Raw genomic sequence first — 20,422 nt, forward strand, 5'->3', positions numbered from 1 at the left:
TGTATTTAGTGTATTTGTTCATAAATGATCAGTGTCTTTCTAGATAATTGCACTTGCTATAACAGTGACATTGTTTTATTTTTTAATTGAGTGTTAGTAAAATGTTTTTTATATAAAAGAAATAACAAAATTGTTTAATCATATATTTTACAAAAATTTTAGTTTGCAAATATTTTTTTGTTTGCTTAGTACTGAGTGTACTAATTTTTTTACCAAAAAGTGTGCTTTAAGTTTTCTTAAAATTAGTTTAAAATTTTTTTTATTTCTTAATTTTTTTGGTGTAATTTTTTATTTTCATAAATTACAAGGGTGTTTATAATATTCATTTGTTTTAAAAAGCCTCCAATATCAATTTAATCTGACACTAGCTTGGTACGTTAAAATTAAAACAACAGGGGGGACTAGAATTTTTTCTTAGATGTTAAATAAAGAAGTTTATAATTAGTGTCTTAAATACATTTATAGTTTTGGCGATTCAATTTGAAACGAAAAACATCTACCATACATATTCTAATATTTTCACAGGAAATGCAACCATGCACTCTCTTAACTCCCCGCATATGGCAGCACTGCTGCAACGTTTAGTTTTCCGCTTCCTTTCGTTGGCAAAAAGCGTTATACGCGTAAGTGCGTTGTGAAATTTGTAATTTCATCAAATAAAGTGTGCAAAAGTATCTTTTCGTGTATTATTTTGTGTGAAATAGCAAATAAATGTGCTGTGTAGCAAAGTGCAGCAAAATAAAGTGTTAATTATAGCACAGAAGCGATTTAACGAAGAAGGTGAGTTGCATGGCCGCCGGTGGGTGGCGTGAATTTTGCAAATATGGAAAACTATGAAAGTAATGGCGCAGTTTTTTAGTGAAAAGTAAGCAAAGTGAGTACTAAGATGTTTTCAGCATAAAAATTACTTGAATTGTTGTTGGAAAAATTGGTTAAGTAGTAGTCAGCGCGATTCCTTATATCAGTTCATCCTCGAAAAAAACTATTGTTTTGGATAAAAATTCCATATACATTTGTCACTAGCAACTAACTTCTAGTCAAAGATGATAGAACATTGTTTGGAGCCAATGAGTCTGTACGCGCCTAGCGACTTCCCTAGTAGTAGGGGAGCCCACGATGCTAAACCGGGATTTACTAGAGTGTCATTTTGACCTATTGGATTTTGAAGATTATATGATGGGAAGAAAAAAGGTCATGTGATGTTTTTCCTTACAGCGGTGGGTGGAGAATCTACAGGCTTCCAAAAATGTAAAAAAAACAGTTACTAGGATTTACTCGAGCGCGTCAGATATTGATAGTGAATAAATCACACGTGTTTCTGATGACGGAGATATGCTAATCTGCCGGTTTGCATGGTGGGCATGGGCGTACGGAAGGGTAAAAAATGGGTGACAAAAAATTTACTCGAGCGCGTCAGATATTCACAAGGGATGTTAAATGGGCCCGAATGAACCTCCCATTCAATAATCTGACGATTCAGATGTGAGGCAAGCTCGTGGCGTCTTCTTGAAGATGCGGAAAATAAACGTCATTTGGATTTACTCGAGCGTGTCAGATTTTCATACAGAAGGTTCACCTCGCTGCCCTGGTCGTGCTGTTCCATAATCTGACGATAATCTGGAGGGGTTTTCTTAATCTGACGGTTTAAAAAAATAATTTCGTTTCTGAGATGCACAGTCAACAAAACATATATTACTGTAAACACTTAATATTTTATCCGTGCAACTATTATACAGCGAGTCCGGTTCGACTTGGTCGTAAGTTTCTTCTACATTTATCCCATCTGTAACAAGAAGTAATTGACAATATTTTTTTACATATTAAATGAAAAGTGTGTTATTAGAGATACAAGGTATTATACCTGAATCTCATAGAATAGTCCAACAAATTTTTTGACAAGAATTTGATCCACACAACACACACAGAGAAAAGAGTTTATTTACGTCAACTCAATATGTTTTCTTCAACACTTGATTTAGTTATAATTACATTATTTGATTATAGTTACCAATTGATGTGTTGAGAGAAATTTATTTAGCTGACTTTTTTCTGTGTGCACAAAAACCATTTCCACTCATCATGAATCACACAATTTAGTTAGTACAATTTCAAAGGTTATCCCCCTTATTATAGAACCCGAATTTTCGTAATTCGTAATTCGTAACTACGCTACGAAAAACGAAAAATCCACATGCTGCAACCCTTGCGGAAACATGTGCAGCATTGCCAGCTATCAGTAGTTTTTCGAAGATAACTGAATGAAGGAAAACAAAGTGGAAAGGAATTAAAAAAACACTCATGAAGTGCTTATTTATAGTAAAATTGTTTGATTTTACATATTTTGAAGGAAACGGGGGATTCTATTGCATTTGCAATTATAGCAGCGAAGTAAGAGCGCGCTATGAGAATGATTTCACAAAGATATGCGGAGCTGTCGGGCATAGTAACCATGGGCGTGTCTATGTCAGCTTCTGGTTCAATTGTTGAACCATAAGCCAGAACTACTCCTATACCTGAAGAACTGGTTCTCAATCCAGTTAATGCAATAACAGCTTCTTCCAAGCCATTGAAAACATGCACTTTGTTAGGTCCACCAACTGTTGCACTTGCTTCTGCCTTCGGCCGCACTTAAGGATTATAACCCTTACTAAGTTGAATTCTCCTTTCTGTTTTGCCGGAGAAGAGGGGATTCCGCATGTCAAAGATATAGAACACTTCTTGTACACATCACTCCGGCTACGCCATCCACAGTATTTTTGCCCAGAACCCACGTCGAAATTTGCAAAAAGTGCATAGTGCGAACCGAATTTATTAATAAGATAGCGCTCGGAAATTTGAAACATTTATTTTAAATAAAATTTTAATTTAAATTTTTTGGATTCGGATTATGCGTTTGGACACAACAATCGAAAATCATCGTACAAATAACTAAACCGGACCCAAGTTTCTCGATAAGGGGCAACAAAGATTCTGTTTTACTAGTTTATATAAACCAGTGGATAAAAATATACGTATTTGCGAAGGGCAAATTTATCTGTTTAAATGAACACCACTAATATTTCCTGCAAAAATCCATCGATTTACGTCTTTTATCTCGCCTCCGACACAGAATTGTTTTCGTACTAAATTACGCAAAAAGCTTACTCGTACGTTTTTAGGCATGCCATTGTTACGAATTTGGAAAGTTCGAAAATACGATTCGGATTGCAGCATACTATTTCTACGATTCATAGAAAAAACCGGATATGAAAGAGTTGCAGAATAGGGGTGTATAATTCATGTAACACCACGAGTGCTTTGATCGCCCATGATTGCAAGATGGCGGACGGAAAGGAGTAAAGGGACACACAGTCCATTGATACTATATAAAGAGTGAGCAAGAAGGTAGCGGAGTTCCAAATTTCTTCATGTATAAGTAAACTTAAGTTTGCTGAATTCAAAATTATATGAAAAATGTATGTTTTTCTTACATACAAATTCTTATGTCTTGTGATTTTAGCTAAGAAATGAGTAAAATTCACATACATAAGTTAAAAAATTAATTTTTAACTGGGATTAAAGTAATCGTAATCGTAGACGCACTTAATTACACATGTAATTTCATCACCCAGCTCAAATTTAGATAAAGGTTTTGATTCGCAAATGCCCAACTTATGTACATATACAGCGGAGCAACACACAATCCTTAAAAGCCCCTCCGCATAGAACTTTGGCGGGTCGTTGGCGTTGGCGTCGCTTCAACAGCTGACTATGAATACATGAATTCAAATGCAGCCGTCCACATAGCCGAAATTCGACAACGCTCACGCCAACACAAAGCAAAAAGATGGCCAACTCTCAACTTTTCGCGTGCGTCCCTCGTCAGCTGTTGCAAATAAATAAAATTATGTGAAGTATTTTTCCTTTTTAATCAAGTGCGGTCGAGAAATATCATTTTTAATGCAATTATTGACATGAAATATTAATTTATCTGTCGTTAGTATGTTGATTTAGTGGCCCAAGCATTCGCTGCCAAGCGTTCATTGTAGCAAGCATACTTTTAACGTGCGTTCTGTCAAACCAACGTCAACGCCAAAGCCAAAGGCAAAATTCTATCACAGTATATACAATAATAAACCTTTTCGCAGTTTTTCACCATTTGGTCCCCGAGGAGTACTTTTAGGTTGTGTGCAGCGTTTTCGTTTTGCGCGCACGGCAACACTTAATAATAATAATAATAGATTGGCGCTTACACATATGTTAGTGTTTGGCCGAGCTTCTCCTCCGATTTGTGGCGTGCGCCTTGATGTTGTCACACAAAGCGGAGGGACCTACAGTTTTACGCCGACTCCGAACGGCGATTGTATTTTTATGAGAAGCTTTTTTTTCATGGCAGAAATACACTCGGAGGTTTGCCATTGCCTGCCGAGGGGCGACCGCTGTTAAGAAAAAACCTTTTTCCTTTATTTTTGCGATGTTGCTTTGACCAGGGTTTGAACCCAGGTGCTGCGGAGTGGAAGCGCGCACTGCTTACCACTACACCACAGCGGCAACACTTACTGTGGGGAATTTCGCCTTATAATTAGAAAAAGTTCTTTTCGTAGATAAAATATACATAATTATGTGTTATTTATGAACAAAATGTAGGTTAAGTATAATATTCATCTTTAATGTATGCTGATATTCATGTTTAATGGAGAATAATATCAATAGCTAAGTACATAATTAACGCTTGTGTTTTATAAACTGGAAAACTCAAATCGTAATTATAGCACTGAATGGAGTTTTCTTAAATGTAAGTTTAAAATTTTAAAAAATCCATTGTAAGATTATATTTTTATAAAAAACATAAATTTTGTTATTTATTTAAAAAAAAAAAAAGTTTTGGATAGTTACACGGACCCCAATTCCTGCCAGCGCATCCGCCCAGACAGTTCATTAAGCACACCCAAGTTTGAGTGATCTACAAGTTACTAGCGTTTTCAGCATTTAACAGTTAATTATCATGTACGGTGTAATATAACAAGTTATTCACTGAACTTTGATAATCTGTACTAGTATCTCTAATAATATACAATAATTTGCAATGTTTTTACACTTTTTCAATTAATTTCAGTCACTATTACATACTCATGACTTGTACCACTCTGCCATAGTACAGTTGTTGCTCCCTTTCATACCACAGTAATTTTGTATACAACTCTGAATCAACAAAATTCATGCTCCTTCTCATTATCAACCCTTATCAGATTTTACCCCGAGGAGTGCTCAAAAAGGTTTATTACTGTATATACTGCGGTTCTATGTGGACCGGCCTTTAAGGCGCAGTTAGTAAACGACGTGGCGTAAACGTAGGTTGACGTACGTAGCAGCATATCAAATTTACTGTTGATAGAGCGAGAGAGAAGCAACGGCAACGTCACCGCCATGTTGTGGTGAGTTTTGGTTAACACGCGAATCCCATAAGGTAGATCGTGTTTGAGCTTTTAGCGAGAGTTTATTTGGGTTAATTCTCACATTTCACTCGCAACTGCTTTCATTTGCGAGCATTTGGTCCACTGGGTATACTTTCAGTCATATGATTGTGACAAATAATATGAACGGAAAACAGCAAACAAATAAAAAAATAACAAATTTCGTAGAAAAATCTGTAGTAGTTTTGAAAAGCAGCAGGTGCACGCGACAATCTTTGTTGACTGTTTTCGTTACTCCGGCTTGTGGAAGCCGTCAGATTATATACTTCCCATTACCCTTCAGCTGTTTGCTTCATAATAAAAAAAAAAATTTACCGCGCTCGAGAATGTCAAGGTAAAGTTTTTTTGCAATTTAGCAACCATGAACTAAAAATACAAGATCACGCCTTCTTCTTAGTAGACCGTTATAATCGCATTTAGGAAAAAAGTTGAGCGACTTTGACATTAGCCGTTTATTTACATTTGTTCGTTGTTTACAATTTGGTGGTGGCTTTTTACTACAATTTTCTTAATTTTCGCTTGTGACAACGTGTGCACACATAAGGTAAAGAATAATTTAACACAACGACATGATTTATAGAAGAATTTGCATAATAAAAATGATTATTCATGCGTTCAACAATTACGCGGTTTTTTGTTTGTTCTCTTCGTTGTTTACTTCTTACAACAAAGATGGCGTCGAGATTTCGACAGCTAGAAAATAACTTTTTTCTTTCTTTCGGGAAGACGTGATCTTGCGTCTTTCGTTCATGGTTTGCAACCCTCCCTTGCGTCACGCTCATATCGTCAGATTATTGAATTGCAGACTTTTCAGCATGTAATTAATTTGACGCGCTCGAGTAAATCCACCTATCAATTTTTTTTTACTTTCTGATGAGCTGTCCTATGCGCGCGGCTCTACACAGATGGCTCAGATTTGGCAGAGGCACTCAACAGGTGGGGGATATGTTAATCTGACGCGCTCGAGTAAATCCCCAAATCCCCTCTTGGGTTCTCCTACTATAGTCTATCGCGTTTGTGCTTATATTTTATATGAAAATCAATATTAAATTTTTAAGACAATGTCGGCTAAAAGGCTTGCTAAACTCGATTTTTAACGTGAAGGTGAAACTTTCATACGTTTTTTCTATTTTGAGGTTAAAATATGTTGGGTGAAATTTTAACAGCGGAAATTAGTCAAAAAGTGAAATAAAGACTGAATAAAATTATCTATTAAATATTAAATTTACAATTAAAAAAGTAATTGAAACAAAGAAAAAAATTAATTAAAATGTTTTCACTAATTATCACAGCCGGGGCTAACGATGGGATCAATTGGTATGATAAAAATATCTAAAGACCTATAACTAACAGTAGCTTAATGCTACTTTCAAAAGAAAAATGGGTGTTTATATAATAAAGCTGCTTCTGATTAAAAAAATAACAAATAAATATTGATATTAAAGAAAAGGTAGAAAATTGCTACTTAACCTAAAAGGTGTGCCGAAACTTTCTCTCTTCGTACGCCTACGGCATATTTATTGGACTCCTCTCTGCGCCACCACCACCACAACCCAGAGTATTATTTTGATTACCGCCACTTTGATGTCTCGTACCTGGACTACTTACAGCTGGACTCGGCTCACGCTTTATATTGGCCAAAGCAGCTGCTGTGCTATCTTCGCCGACATTTGAAGCAGCAGCTGCAGTTGTTGGTGTAGTCGCTGCACCAGGTGCCACGGGAGCGGCAGCGAAATTTAAAGCAGCAACTGCCGCCGCTGTATTCGTAGCATCTAATGCATTTTGCAATTGTTGTTGCTGCTGCTGCTGATGTTGTTGTTGCTGATGTTGCGCGGCAACAGCAGCTGCGGCCGCTAATTGAAATTGATTCGGAAGAAACATATATGCTGAACTCAGTTGGGCCGCGGCTGCCATTTGCGCTTCTGTGTCCAATGGAGATATGTTGGCGCTTGTTGTTGGGGTAGAAGCTGCTGCGGCGCTGAGATTTAGTTGAAATGGCGCGCTGATTGTCGCAGTAGCAGGTGAGGTGGGTGTGCTGCTGGCGCTGCCAGCGCTTGTTGGTGTTATAGCGGTGGCTACAGGTGGTGACGCGTTCGCCGCTTTGGTGGCACGTTTGCGGCGCGCCTCCGATTCGCAGGGTGAAGGTGCGCCAGGGTGGCGATATGAGACATGCTTTAGGATGAGAAAGGGCAGAAATGAATAAAAGAAATAGAGCAGCATTTGCGTGGCTTACATACCTTGCGCAAGGCATCCTTGCTGCGCGACACGTGCGAACAAACATTGCAAGCATAGCTGAAAGCAGAAACAAATACTTCGTTTCAAAATTACAAATATAAAAAAAATCGCCATCTAGTACTCACCGCACATTCTGGTGTGTCTCCAGATGCACGCGCAAATTGTATTGATTACTAAGCTGCTTGTGGCAGATGAAGCAGGTGGCGTAGAGCTTTGAGTTTGACGGTGGTTTCGGCTGTGGGCTCGCGTTTGGCGTGCTCGATAAATTCGCCGCGCCACTCGGTGGCTTCTCTGTCAATGCCGACAGCAGACTACCATCACCATGCGTGTTGGCCTTATTCTCATTGCTATCAGCAGCTGTTGAAGTCGTTGCTGCAACAGCGCTACGACTGCAACTTGCAAATTGATCTATTTGTTGCTGCAGTTTTGCCACCTGATCCTCAGCGCTCAAGTAAGACAACGCATGTGTGTGTTGATGATGCTGCTGCAATTGACTCTGTGTGGTGGCGGTTACTGGCGGCGAAGAGACGGACCACGGCATATTGGTGCTACTTAAGTGGGGCGATGGCAAGTTAGGCGTATAATTGCCACTTAGGGACGTCTTTACGCTCAGTGGTGCTGCTTGGAGGTGACTCTGTAAATGTTGCTGTTGTTGCGGTGAGTGTCGATGCTGCTGCAGCACACTTGAGCCGCTCTCGCCGCTCAACGGTGTCTTGCGTAAATTCTCTACTATCCTATCTATACGTTTAATGTCTTTTTGTTGTTGTATTATCGTCGGCTGGCTATGCGCCAACGTATGCTGACCATGCGCTTGTGGCGATGGTGACTGGTGGTGCTGATGATGCTGCGTGTAGTGCAGAAGCGACGTTTGCGGCTTCGTGGCGGGAACGCTAACTTGTCGTTGCTTTTCTCCCAGGCAGAAGCGCTTCGCAGTGCCATAGCCGCCGCCGCCGCCATCGTCGACGACTCCTGCCATACTTAATTGGGTTGCCGCCACGTAATCTTCAGTACCACTAAATGTAGGCAAAATGTCCTTAGGCGGGATACCCAACGCGTCTTGGTACAAGCTATTGCATTGCTGCTGATATTTGGCCAACAGTTCGCTGGTCTTATTGAGCGCAGTTTGCGAAAAGTTCAGCGGCTGTGGCAGCAAGTTCGGATAAAATTGCAGCGACTTTAAGAAGAAGCTTTCCAGCGGTGTGGGCAGCTTGCTGCCGAGTAGCGGTGTGTTGAAAGCGCTTGGCACTGACGCAGCAGAGAGTAGCGGTAGCTCTGCGCTTGGTGGTGGCACGGTGCAGGCCAGAGGTGGTGGTAGCGTAGGTGGTGCCATGGAAATGGATGTAGGCGGTGGGGTAGGTGGTGTAGCCGGTGAATCTGATTCTTCTTTATGCAAAGAGTTTAAAAAATCTTGCGTCGCCTGCTGTGGCGCTGGCGGTGCAGTGGCAGCGCGTCTACTAGATTTCTGTAACTTTGGGAGAAATATTACAAATTACACTTAAGAGCTAGATTAAACATTTAAATGGAAGCGCTCACTCACATTATTCTGCACATCTGCAAGTCCTTTAATGCCCAAAGTCTCTGCCAGATTGAGCAGCATTGGTATTTGCTCTTCGAAGACATTCACCTCACCGGAGTACATGAAAGTTAGCAGCGCCACAATGGCGGCGAATGTAGCACCTGGTATGATGATGATTGGATGGTTGGTGGTGTCCAAGGTGCGAAAGAGCTCCAAGAAGAAGGTGCTGTTAAAAACAAGAACAATATTAGAGATACGAAGGATTTATTAAGAAATTTTGCACCTGCACGCGCTGAGCACAACTCGGTGTGCACGCAGCGTACGTCCCTCTGCTGATATAGTGACATCGGTGAGGTGAGATTGATCTAATAGCACTGGCAATGTGCTCAAAAGACTCGTCTGTAAGAAAGTATAAATACGTCCACTTGTTATTTTATTCTTTTATGCTGATTTTTTTAAGCAAAATGTGTTAGAGAAATTTATATTTTATATAAGATAAGTCTTCACTACCAAGGAACGCTACCCTTAGTCTACAAAAGCTCTAAAGGCGTACTCAACTTCGGGCTGTAGACCATTTAATAAAATTCTTTTACGGAACCTCCAAGGAAACCGTAATGCGTAGTGGGAATTAAGACTCGATCCCTCCAACATTTTCACCAACTGCTCGGTTTTTTTAGATCTCAAACAACACAACGACGTCTCTCACTTTTGAAAAGGATTTTCCACCGATCGATTTTAGGGTCTATCGGGGATATAATTCGAGTTTCGTCCTTACTATATAGCCACGGCCAAAGATCTAAAAATGGACATTAGAGCTGTCAGTCAATCTCGATTTTAGGCTGCCAGCCCAAGCCGCCTTTGTATCGATGAATGAAGCTCTGCATTGAATCTCTAAACCTGCCTTCAGTAGCTAAGTATCTTATCTGATAGTCCCGTGACCATTGGATCATTGGAGATCTCAAACGCTTCTTTGGAAACAAATTCTTAAATGACTAGTGTCTGAATTTGCTACTCACATGGTGCGCAAGCCAGGTGATAGATACACACACGGCAATAAATAGCGTTGTATCTGAATGTACAGTTGTATCTGAAAGTTATAACTTACATTACTTTAAAAAGGTTAATAAAATATGGGAAGCTGAACTCACTTTAGGACGACACGACATATCTGAGCTAGAGACCTGGCTCACTCATTTATTTAGAACATAGAGTGCGGTATGAGAACGGAATTATAACAGGTCATTCTATGATGGGATTGCATGACGTCGGAATGAACATACAGCTTAACAACTTTTATTGCATCTGCCAAGACGAATCGAATACGTTGAACATTACTTGTACAGTGCCTTTCCTTCCCGAAGTTATAAGCCACTGATATCACCACTGCTACTTTCATTTCCTGCTGGTCCTGTTTATGCAGTGCGGGCATTGATGGAATCTGCGATTTGTTAAACTAACAGACTGGTTCGACTCTTAGAGAATCAAAGAAGAATGATGAATGCAAAGTTTGCATTGCAAACACTTCGTTCCACACAGTATTTATAACTTTTTGGTATTCCAAATAAAGTCTATGGATTTGAACGCGAACTTTAAGTAATCTTAAGAACTGAATACAAATTCAGAAAAGCCTTAGAAAGGCATCAGTTGCTCTAAGAGAACGATAAGCTAAAGGGAAAATCTCTCGACGGAAAAAGTTTGCGAATCATTATAAAATTTCTAATGAGGTTTACTTAAGACAAGAAGAGAATTTACGAAAAATTTAACTCAGTAATGGAGGAAGTTCAAGACTAATGTAAATGTGATCTAAAAAAAAACTCACCCACATCTTCAAATTTTGGCTTTCACAATACCATAGCGCCTTCCGTATTTCAAATACTAGTTTTTAGTCAGTCAAATATCTAAATATTCGCGCTATGTGAGCCTGAAAAGAGCCTGACATACTGGCAGGCAGGAATGCATCTCAAAAATTCTATCAGAAAATAAGGCAGAAATGAAATGACTAGCTCCTGCAAAGACGAATATGAAAATCTGGCAACAGATGTCCAAAGTAAATGTTATATGGCGAAACAGGTGGAGCGTTTAATGAGGAAGAACCCGAACCCCTTCGGCCAAGGCAAGGTGAGAACAGCAAAATGCGGTTTACAAACAATAAAACCCTTGGAGCAGCTAGTTTACCGGCTGAGCTGTTCGAGGCCGGTGGCTAAGTGCTGATAGGGAGCATGTACCAGCTCCTAAGCCTGCCCGAAAATTGGAATCCACACGAAGGGAGATACCGCCGTTTGTGTCAAGTATCACAGAATAGGCCTTCTTCATATTTCTTATAAATTCCTGTCGGCGATACTGTGTAAAAGATTGAAGCTATTTACAAACCAACTGAGTGTGGCTTCAGACCTGATAAGTCCACCATCGACCAGATTTCTACAGTTCGCAAAATTCTGGAAAAGACACTCGATGTGCAAATCGACACATCCCTTCTTTTTGTCGATTATATTGAGACGTTGAGTACAACATTCAGTTCCGTTCAAATTGGGCACGACCTTTCCCCACTTTTTGAGACCAAACGAGGTTTTAGACAAGGCGATTCACTCCGGTGCGAGCATAATAAGGGCTGCTTACGTGCGCAGAAGTGGAAAACTTTTGACTGCCATTCACCTGGGAGTGGCCAGAAGCGGTTTTTGTGCGTACGGTTCAAATCGCAGCTCACGACGTCCGGATATTTATATCCACGTATCCTCTGGGTAGCAACCAAACACCCGTTTGGGAGCGAGCTAAAGTGAGAAGGCGTAAAACTTCGCCATGCGCTGGGTTTGGGTCCCGCCACGTTAAAACCCCGCCCAATGAAAAAGAAAAAACAGCCTCGGATTAGACCCCCTTTTTCTGATGACGACCAGGGCAAACGTATAAAGGACTATGATTTAAGGGTATGCACCTGGAATATCCGGACCCTTAATGGGGAAGGTGCCTCTGCCCGGCTGGTTGATGTCCTCGGGAATACAAAGGCTGATATCACCGCCATCCATGAAACGGGGCAAGGAAAAGTAAGCGTGAAGCCTTTCGACGTCTACTACAGCTGCCACGTAAAGGAGCGCAAATTCGGTGTTGGATTCGTGGTAGGAGAGAGACTCCGTCCCCGAGTACTGTCGTTCACCCCGGTGGACGAACGTCTAGCCACAATCCGCATCAAAGCTAGATTCTTCAACATCTCGCTCATCTGCGCCCATGCCCCGACGGAAGAGAAGGACGAGGCGTCCAAGGATCTCTTCTATGAGCGCTTGGAACGTACATATGAGCGCTGCCCCCGACACGATGTCAAAATCGTGCTTGGCGGTTTTAATGCCAAGGTGGGCAAGGAAGGGATCTTTGGCACCTCTGTCGGAAAATTCAGCCTCCACGACGAAACTTCCGATAACGGACTGAGGCTGCTCGACTTTTCCGGGGCCCGAAACATGGTAATATGTAGTACTAGGTTCCAGCATAAGAACATCCACCAAGCTACATGGCTGTCTCCAGATCGAAAAACGAGAAACCAAATCGATCATGTTGTGATAGACGGAAGGCATGCTTCAAGCGTTATAGACGTACGTACACTCCGAGGGCCAAACATCGACTCGGACCACTATCTTGTAGTAGCCAAGATACGCACCCGCCTCTGTGCAGCAAAAAATGTGCGCCCAACAATGCAAGGAAAGCTTAACGTCGAAAAGCTGCAAACACAACAGACGGCCAATTTATTCGCCACTCGCCTCACACACCTGTTCTCTGAGAGCACTCTTCAACAATCCGACATACGCGAGCAGTGGAACCATATTTCCCGATCATTAAGTACCGCCGCTGAAGAAGTAGTTGGATTTCAGCGAGCCCGAAAGAACAACTGGTACGATGAGGAATGTCAAGAAGCCGCAGAGAAAAAAGACGCCGCCTATAGGGCCACGCTGCGATCGGGCGCAACGCGAGCCATGTGGGACCATTATAGGGAACTGAAGAAGGAAGCGAGGCGTATTTGCCGCAATAAGAAGAGAGAGGCCGAAATCCGTGAGTGCGAAGAGCTTGAGATGCTGGCCGACAGGAAGAACGCCCGAAAATTCTACCAGAGGGTTAGGCGACTTACGGAAGGTTTCAAGATCGGGGCGAACTCCTTTTACAACCTACTAAATAGCAGCAGCGCTGAAAGTAGTGAAGAAGACGAACCCGAGTCCCCAGTCGATGATGATGGAGTAGCTGTCCCACCGCCTGACTATGACGAGGTACGAATAGCGATTACGCGGCTGAAAAACAACAAAGCTGCTGGGGCTGACGGCCTGCCAGCCGAGCTATTCAAGTACGGCGGCGAGGAGCTGATGAGGTGCACGCATCAGCTCGAATGCAGAATATGGTCAGATGAATACATGCCCAACGACTGGAATTTAAGTGTGCTCTGCCCAATCCACAAGAAAGGCGACCCCGCCATACGCGGAATCAGCCTTCTAAGCATAAGGTCTTATCGAGTGTATTGTGCGAAAGACTGAAGCCCACCATCAACGAACTGATTGGACCTTATCAGTGTGGCTTTAGGACTGGAAAATCCACCATGGTTAGGTATTCACAATACGCCAAATCTTGGAAAAGACCCGCGAGAATATGATCGACACACACCATCTATTTGTCGATTTCAAAGCCGCTTTCGACAGCACGAAGAGAACTTGCCTTTATGCCGCGATGTCTGAATTTGGTATCCCCGCGAAACTAATACGGCTGTGTAAAATTACGTTGAGCAATACCACCAGCTCCGTCAGAATAGGGAAGGACCTCTCCGAGCCGTTTGATACCAAACGAGGTTTCAGACAAGGGGACTGACTTTCGTGTGATTTCTTTAATCTGATGTTGGAGAAGATAATAAGAGCCGCAGAACTGAACCGCTCAGGCACAATACTTCACAAGAGCGTACAATTGCTGGCGTATGCCGACGACATCGATATTATCGGTAAAAACAAGGGCTACGTCTGTTCTGCCTTCTCGGGATTGGATAGAGAAGCAAAGCGAATGGGTCTGGTGGTGAACGAGGACAAAACGAAGTATCTCCTGTTATCACACAAACTGTCAGAGCATACGCGTCTTGGCACCCACGTCACTGTTGACAGTTACAAGTTTGAAAAAGTAGACGACTTCGTTTATTTTGGAACCAGCATTAACACCAATAATAATGTCAGCCTTGAAATCCAACGGAGAATCACTCTTGCCCACAAGTGCTACTTTGGGCTGAGTAGGCAATTGAGAAGTAAAGTCCTCTCTCGTCGTACAAAGATCACACTCCATAAGTCACTCATCATGCCTGTGCTGGTGTATGGCGCGGAGGCATGGATAATGAAAGCATCTGATGAGGCGGCTCTTGGAGTTTTCGAGAGAAAGATTCTGCGAAAGATTTACGGATCTTTACGCGTTGGTGATGGCGAATATCGCAGACGATTTAACGATGAGCTGTTTGAGCTTTACAACGATATATATAGACTAGGGATGAGTAGTGGGGGGTTGAAATTCGATTTTTTCCGAATTTCGAACATTGCCCAAACATTGGATTATTCGATGCGAAATTTGGTGGTGCAAATTCGATTTAATTCGAATTTTCCAAAAATTTTTTGAAGTGAAACTTCTTAATCGAGTTCGGATATGTTTGCGTTAAATATTTAACACCATGTCATAAAATCTGTATCGTTCGTTCGATTTTCAAAAAGGCGGTAGGTGTCAAATGAAAGGGCTTGCCCTGTAGGTGTGTAATATGGTTTTAGCTTTGTGCCATATGAATGTATGTAAGAAAATCAAAATCAAATTATTTAATAAGTTAAATAAATTACTCCAATATGGGTATCAATCGAAATGATTTTGAATAAACTTTATTTTTTAATTACATTTAAGAGGGGTTTAGTTAAAGAAGTTAAAGAAGTGTTGTGCTTAAAATACTATGCAACAATTACAATATTTTTGAGGTGCTTGAAGAGAGTGGCCACCTGTTTAAAAAGTTAAACTCAAATTACACTGTAGGACAGCCCAAACCAGCCCAGACTTTGTTAACATTTTCTGAAAGTATACCCATCCAGTAGTAAAACACTCGGTGGATTTGCGAAAGTTAGCTCGTATTTTTATTTCATGGCCTACTAAAGTTTTCATGTCTCGGCCTAAGTAGTTTTCAAAAATAATATAAAAAAAAACTTTTTAATATACAACGCTTTTATAAATGGACTAAAAAGTAGAAAATAATATTTCTCAGTCCCATAGAATTTGTTTTGATAACTTTTGATTTTGAAATTTTAGCAAAAGTCATTATAAACAATCTATGGAATTGAAAATGAAAAACGTGGAGCGCATGCAATACAAAGCATTCGATTTAATTGACAATAGTCAAACTACATAACGTAGACCTAAAATTTCTACAGCGAAAGTAGAACTTTGAAATCGATTTTAAGCGGTCGTTATTCATATACCCACATACATACATATATATATTACTTTTCATATCAATTCAAGTGTATTACATGCGCCCCACGCTTTTCATTTTTAATTTCATAGATTGTTTATAATGACTTTTGCTAAAATTTCAAAATCAAAAGTTATCAAAACAAATTCTATGGGACTGAGAAATATTATTTTCTACTTTTTAGTCCACTTATAAAAGCGTTGTATATTAAAAAGTTTTTTTTATATTATTTATTTTCTACTTTTTAGTCCTGTCTGAATAAAATTTTGCAATAGATATTAAAATAATTCAACGATATTAATATAAAGGTGCACACACATGCATTTACATATGTATGTAAATACAAACGAGCACCAATTAATTTTATTTAAAGAAATGGCGTGTCGTCTATTTCCGCTGTAGCAAACGTAGTACATAGGGCGACATCTAGATGTCATCTACCTCGCCCTATTCACTACAGCTGTCGCCCTATGCACTATGCTTTTTTATAGGAACTTTTCAAAGCTTTGCTTTGGTGTCGGACACACAACATTGAAAGTTTCTGGATCCACAACATTGAAACACACAACACATTGGACACACAACATTGCAAGTTGTAAAAACGTTGTGATAATAAAAAATAGTTAAAATCGTCGCTGGAATAATGAAATAGTGTAACATGAAAAGTATAGTTTTGAGAAAAACGAATTGGAAGTTTTTATAAACCATTACAAACCCTACAAACACAATTTCGTTTTTGCGAATAAATCAGTGAGCCAAAGAGATATTTAAGAAAACTAAAGTTTTTTCTAATAGATTAAAGGATTGTCTATCCAATGGTGCAATTATCGAATAATAGTGTATGTGGCAGTTACACTGTTTCTTTATTCGAGCGACGAAATAAATGTCTGAGCGACAGTGATGGCAAAGTTAGTCCGAAACAAGAAAGTTGAAAAGTTGATTTTTTTGGAAATAAATATGAAATTCGATTTTTTCTAGAAAAATTCGATTTTATCCGAATTTTACCAACACAAAGTTCGATTTCGAAAATTCGCCATTTTGGAGCTAAAATTCGATAAAAATACGAGTATCGAAGCTTCGAATATCGAATTTACCCATCCCTAATATAGACATAGTGCAGCGAATTAAAATTCAGCGGCTCCGCTGGCTTGGCCATGTCGTTAGAATGGACAAAAACTCTCCTGCTCTGAAAATATTCAACGCAGGCCGCGATGCTGGTAACAGAGGAAAGACCAGGTGGAGAAGGACTTGGCTTCACTTGGCATTTCCAATTGGCGTCAGTTAGCACAGAAGAGAAATGACTGGCGTGCTGTTTTGGACTCGGCCAAAATCGCTTAGGCGGTTACAGCGCCAATAAAGAAGAAGAATTTAAATCGCGGGGGCATCATATACAGCAAAAATGTAGTACTGCTGGCGTATTCAGATGATAGCGACATCGTCGGCAAGGGAACCAAGGACGTCAGCGCAGCATTTTCTAGTTTGGATAACGAAGCGAAAGCGGTTGGTTTGGCCCTGAAAGAGGACAAGACAAAGTACCTCATGGCAACACATAAAGAGTCCACGCGCTTTGGGACACACGTCTCTGTAGACTTTGTCTACCAAGGTTCCAGTATAAACATCACCAACAACGTCAGCCGGCAAATCAATGGAAGAATAACTATTGTAAACCCTCTCACGACGCAAAAAATCACGCTCTACAAGTGTCTCATCATGCCCGCAGAAACATGGACGATGTCACACAAAGGTGAGAAGGCTTTGGGTACTTTCTAGAGAACTATTCTATGCAAGTTCTACGGCCCTGTTCGCTTGGGCGACGGGTACCGTAGAAGATGAAATGACGAACTGTATGAGCTTTTTAGCGACATGGACATAGTTAAGCGCATAAAAGTTGAACGATTACGCTGGCTTTGCCATGTTGTACGCGTAGATGACGAGGTTCTGGTGAAAACATCTTTCGACTGGGTGCCCTTCGGTGGACAACGAAAGCAAGGGTGCCCACGAACACAATGGAAGGGCCTAGTGCAGAAGGACCTGTCTGCACTCGGTATGTGCAACTGGCGCAAACTCGCAAAGGGGAAAAGCAATTGGCAAAGTATTTTGATCGCGGCGCAAACAAGAAGAAGAGTCTGATATAAATTTCATTTCGTACAGTTTTTGAAATCTATTTTATGCTTTTATGAATAAGACCAAAGACTTTAGCCGGCACTATTGCTACGAAAACGTAGTCACTTCGAAAGTGACTATTCGTCAATATTTTTTGGCTTCCTATTTTTCAATGACTGTTCCATTGACTGGACGCTACAGACATTACCTTACAAATAACAACAATAAAAACAAACAATAATTTTTATTTCCACATACAATAAAAAAATACACTCAGTCTCTTGCAGTACTGGTCAGTCAACCTAAAATTAGGTACTCATGCGATAAATGTGATCCACGCATGTACATATGTGCATATGTTTGAGTAGACCAGGAAAATTTAGTCATTGGTGACATTTTTATTTTTAAAAGTCCATTCGAAAGTATACTAGGTATGCATGTGGAAACACTTCCAAATGCCCGTACGCACTCGTACATGCACAACTACAGTGAAAGCAAGTGAAAGCATCTTCTCAGCAACTTTCCAAAAAATTAAATGTTTCGAGCAATTGCCAAAATCCAAAGAATTTTTCTTTGCTGCTGTCTTAAGAGTATGTACATACATATATACATGTGGATTTGAATATATCTAATGTGTCATTGGCGGCAGTAGATGCACATAGCATGACACAGCGCTGTGTGGCGTATTCCAATGAGCCGTTGGTTCTACTTTTGACATTTCGTTTGTTTTGTTGCCATTTGCCAGAAGCGCGCCAATGTTGTTGTTGTAATTAATGTATTCGATTTTTTTTTTTTTTCTGTAAGTCAGCGCAGCCTGTCAGTTAGTTGCTGTTGCCAATATCTCTTCCGGACCCCAGTGCATTTGGCGGCAATGTGAATTTGCTTGCGAAGCGGAAAAGTGCAAGGAATGTTTTATTGACAGCAGGGCGCGTGAGACCAAAAATTTGTTTCAGCTTTTTTTCCAAGAAAATGCTGCGACATGTCTAGTAAAGTCACAAAATTTGTGGTTATTTTAGTCTTAAGAAACTATTTCGGGCGAAATTTTTCCTGGGATTCAAGGAACATTTTTGATCGTACGCCATATGGCTGCATGATTCGGAGATCCGCATAAGGGGTGTAGAGGTGATGAAGGTATACAAGTATCTATGCAGATCTTACTTTGATAACGACCTGCTCTTCGAGTACTGGAGGTGCTCGAGAACTAATGGTTCGAAAGAGATAAAAGATGGGTCTACATGATTCCCGAATATGCTTAGAACTGCATATTTTTTAATCGTTGTTTCAAACCCAACTTACAGTAGACGTAAGAAGGGAGGCCACAGTACAAGGATACTCTTATTAAATTAATAAAGAAAACACTGAAAAATCGGGACTTAATCGGTACAAATATGAAAAATCGGGACACTTATACGTCGCGACTTTAAAAAAATATTCAGCGGGACAATTTTCCTCAAATCGGTACTGTCCCGCCAAAATCGGTACGAATGGTCACCGTATCTTTAGTACTTCCGGCATTCGCATATAACCTGAGCTGTCTTAAGTGAGGCGCGAAGAGCTGTTTAGGCTCATACACCATACCAGATCCACCAAAGAAGAACTCTGGCCACCTGGTGCTGATTTGGCTTCGGTAGCCTTTTCAAAGATTTTTTTCTCGACAAAACATACACAGACATAGACATAGACACATGTTTTACGAGGGATTCTCGATCGGTGAAAAGTTAGAAAAAGGCTCGTAAACGATAAAACAAAAAAAAGTAAAATAAAGAGGCTTGTTGTACTTTTTCAGCACAAGAAAAAATTTTCTTTCTGTTGGGAATTTTTCTTGAACCACAATATTTTATAATATATAATATTCGCATACGAATATCGATCCGTTTACGACAGTTCGTACGCGCTCGACAATTTCAAGCGAAAAAGTACTCGAAAACGAATCGTAAACGGCTATCATAAACGACTTTTTAGCTGATTTTTCTTCGAGAAAATATCCAGTTACGAGCTCGTTTACGGTGATTTTGCTGGCTGGGAAGGAACTATTTTGTTCAAGATCTTATCAAATCATAATTGCGATCCCCACCGAGTCCTAACTTATCACAAATAGTCAGAAGTCGTTCTCGCACATACATTTGTATAATATCTTCAGTACTTCGGGCTAGTTGTGACTATTTCTGACAACTTCGGACTCATATGGGATCGCAACTAATAATCAAACAAATATCTGTGATGGTTATTTTCACATTTAAATTTTTTCAGGCATGTACATTTCTGGAAAAAATAAACTCTTAACTTATAACCAGCATACCTTTCACACGATGCCATAGGTACAAAATAGATAGTTGCTTAGAGTTTGCTCCGCAATTTTTACGTCATAGCTTATGCACCCACAACAATAGGCAAACATCTCCAAATGCTAAGCGAACTTTGGACATAGCGGTATCTGCCTCGCTGGTTGAGGGATAGTGGACTCGAGGTCAATTCCACCAAGGCCGAAATGTTTCTATAGGATTTCCATATGATGCCTGCTTCTAGAACAGTCCAACCAAGTTAAGCACAGGAGCCCAGCCCTCTACCCCCAGTAAGGCACTAAAAACTATATTAAATTTTCTTCCTACCGACGCACAGTGGCCAATTTTTCGAAAAAGCTGGCCAAAAGTCGAAGCGTGGTACAAT

The 20,422-nt window shown here is 40.4% G+C and overlaps 1 protein-coding gene across 1 annotated transcript in view; it reads right to left on the minus strand.

Annotated features, from left to right (window-relative positions):
- Window positions 1-6,959: 6,959 nt before the first annotated feature.
- LOC118740059 (protein tramtrack, beta isoform-like) overlaps window positions 6,960-20,422 on the minus strand; it is an 18,673-nt gene continuing 5,210 nt past the window's right edge. Inside the window, exons 2-6 of the mRNA XM_036471553.1 lie at window positions 9,488-9,603; window positions 9,226-9,430; window positions 7,814-9,156; window positions 7,691-7,745; window positions 6,960-7,625 (exon numbers count right to left, since the gene is read on the minus strand). Of these exons, the coding sequence (XP_036327446.1) occupies window positions 6,960-7,625; window positions 7,691-7,745; window positions 7,814-9,156; window positions 9,226-9,430; window positions 9,488-9,603 (2,385 nt within the window). The remainder of the gene's footprint in view (window positions 7,626-7,690; window positions 7,746-7,813; window positions 9,157-9,225; window positions 9,431-9,487; window positions 9,604-20,422) is intronic.

This window comes from Rhagoletis pomonella, unplaced genomic scaffold (genome assembly GCF_013731165.1).
Source record: "Rhagoletis pomonella isolate Grant_MI unplaced genomic scaffold, Rhpom_1.0 Rhpom_scaffold_00005, whole genome shotgun sequence".
In the NCBI taxonomy this organism is placed as follows: Eukaryota; Metazoa; Arthropoda; class Insecta; order Diptera; family Tephritidae; genus Rhagoletis; species Rhagoletis pomonella.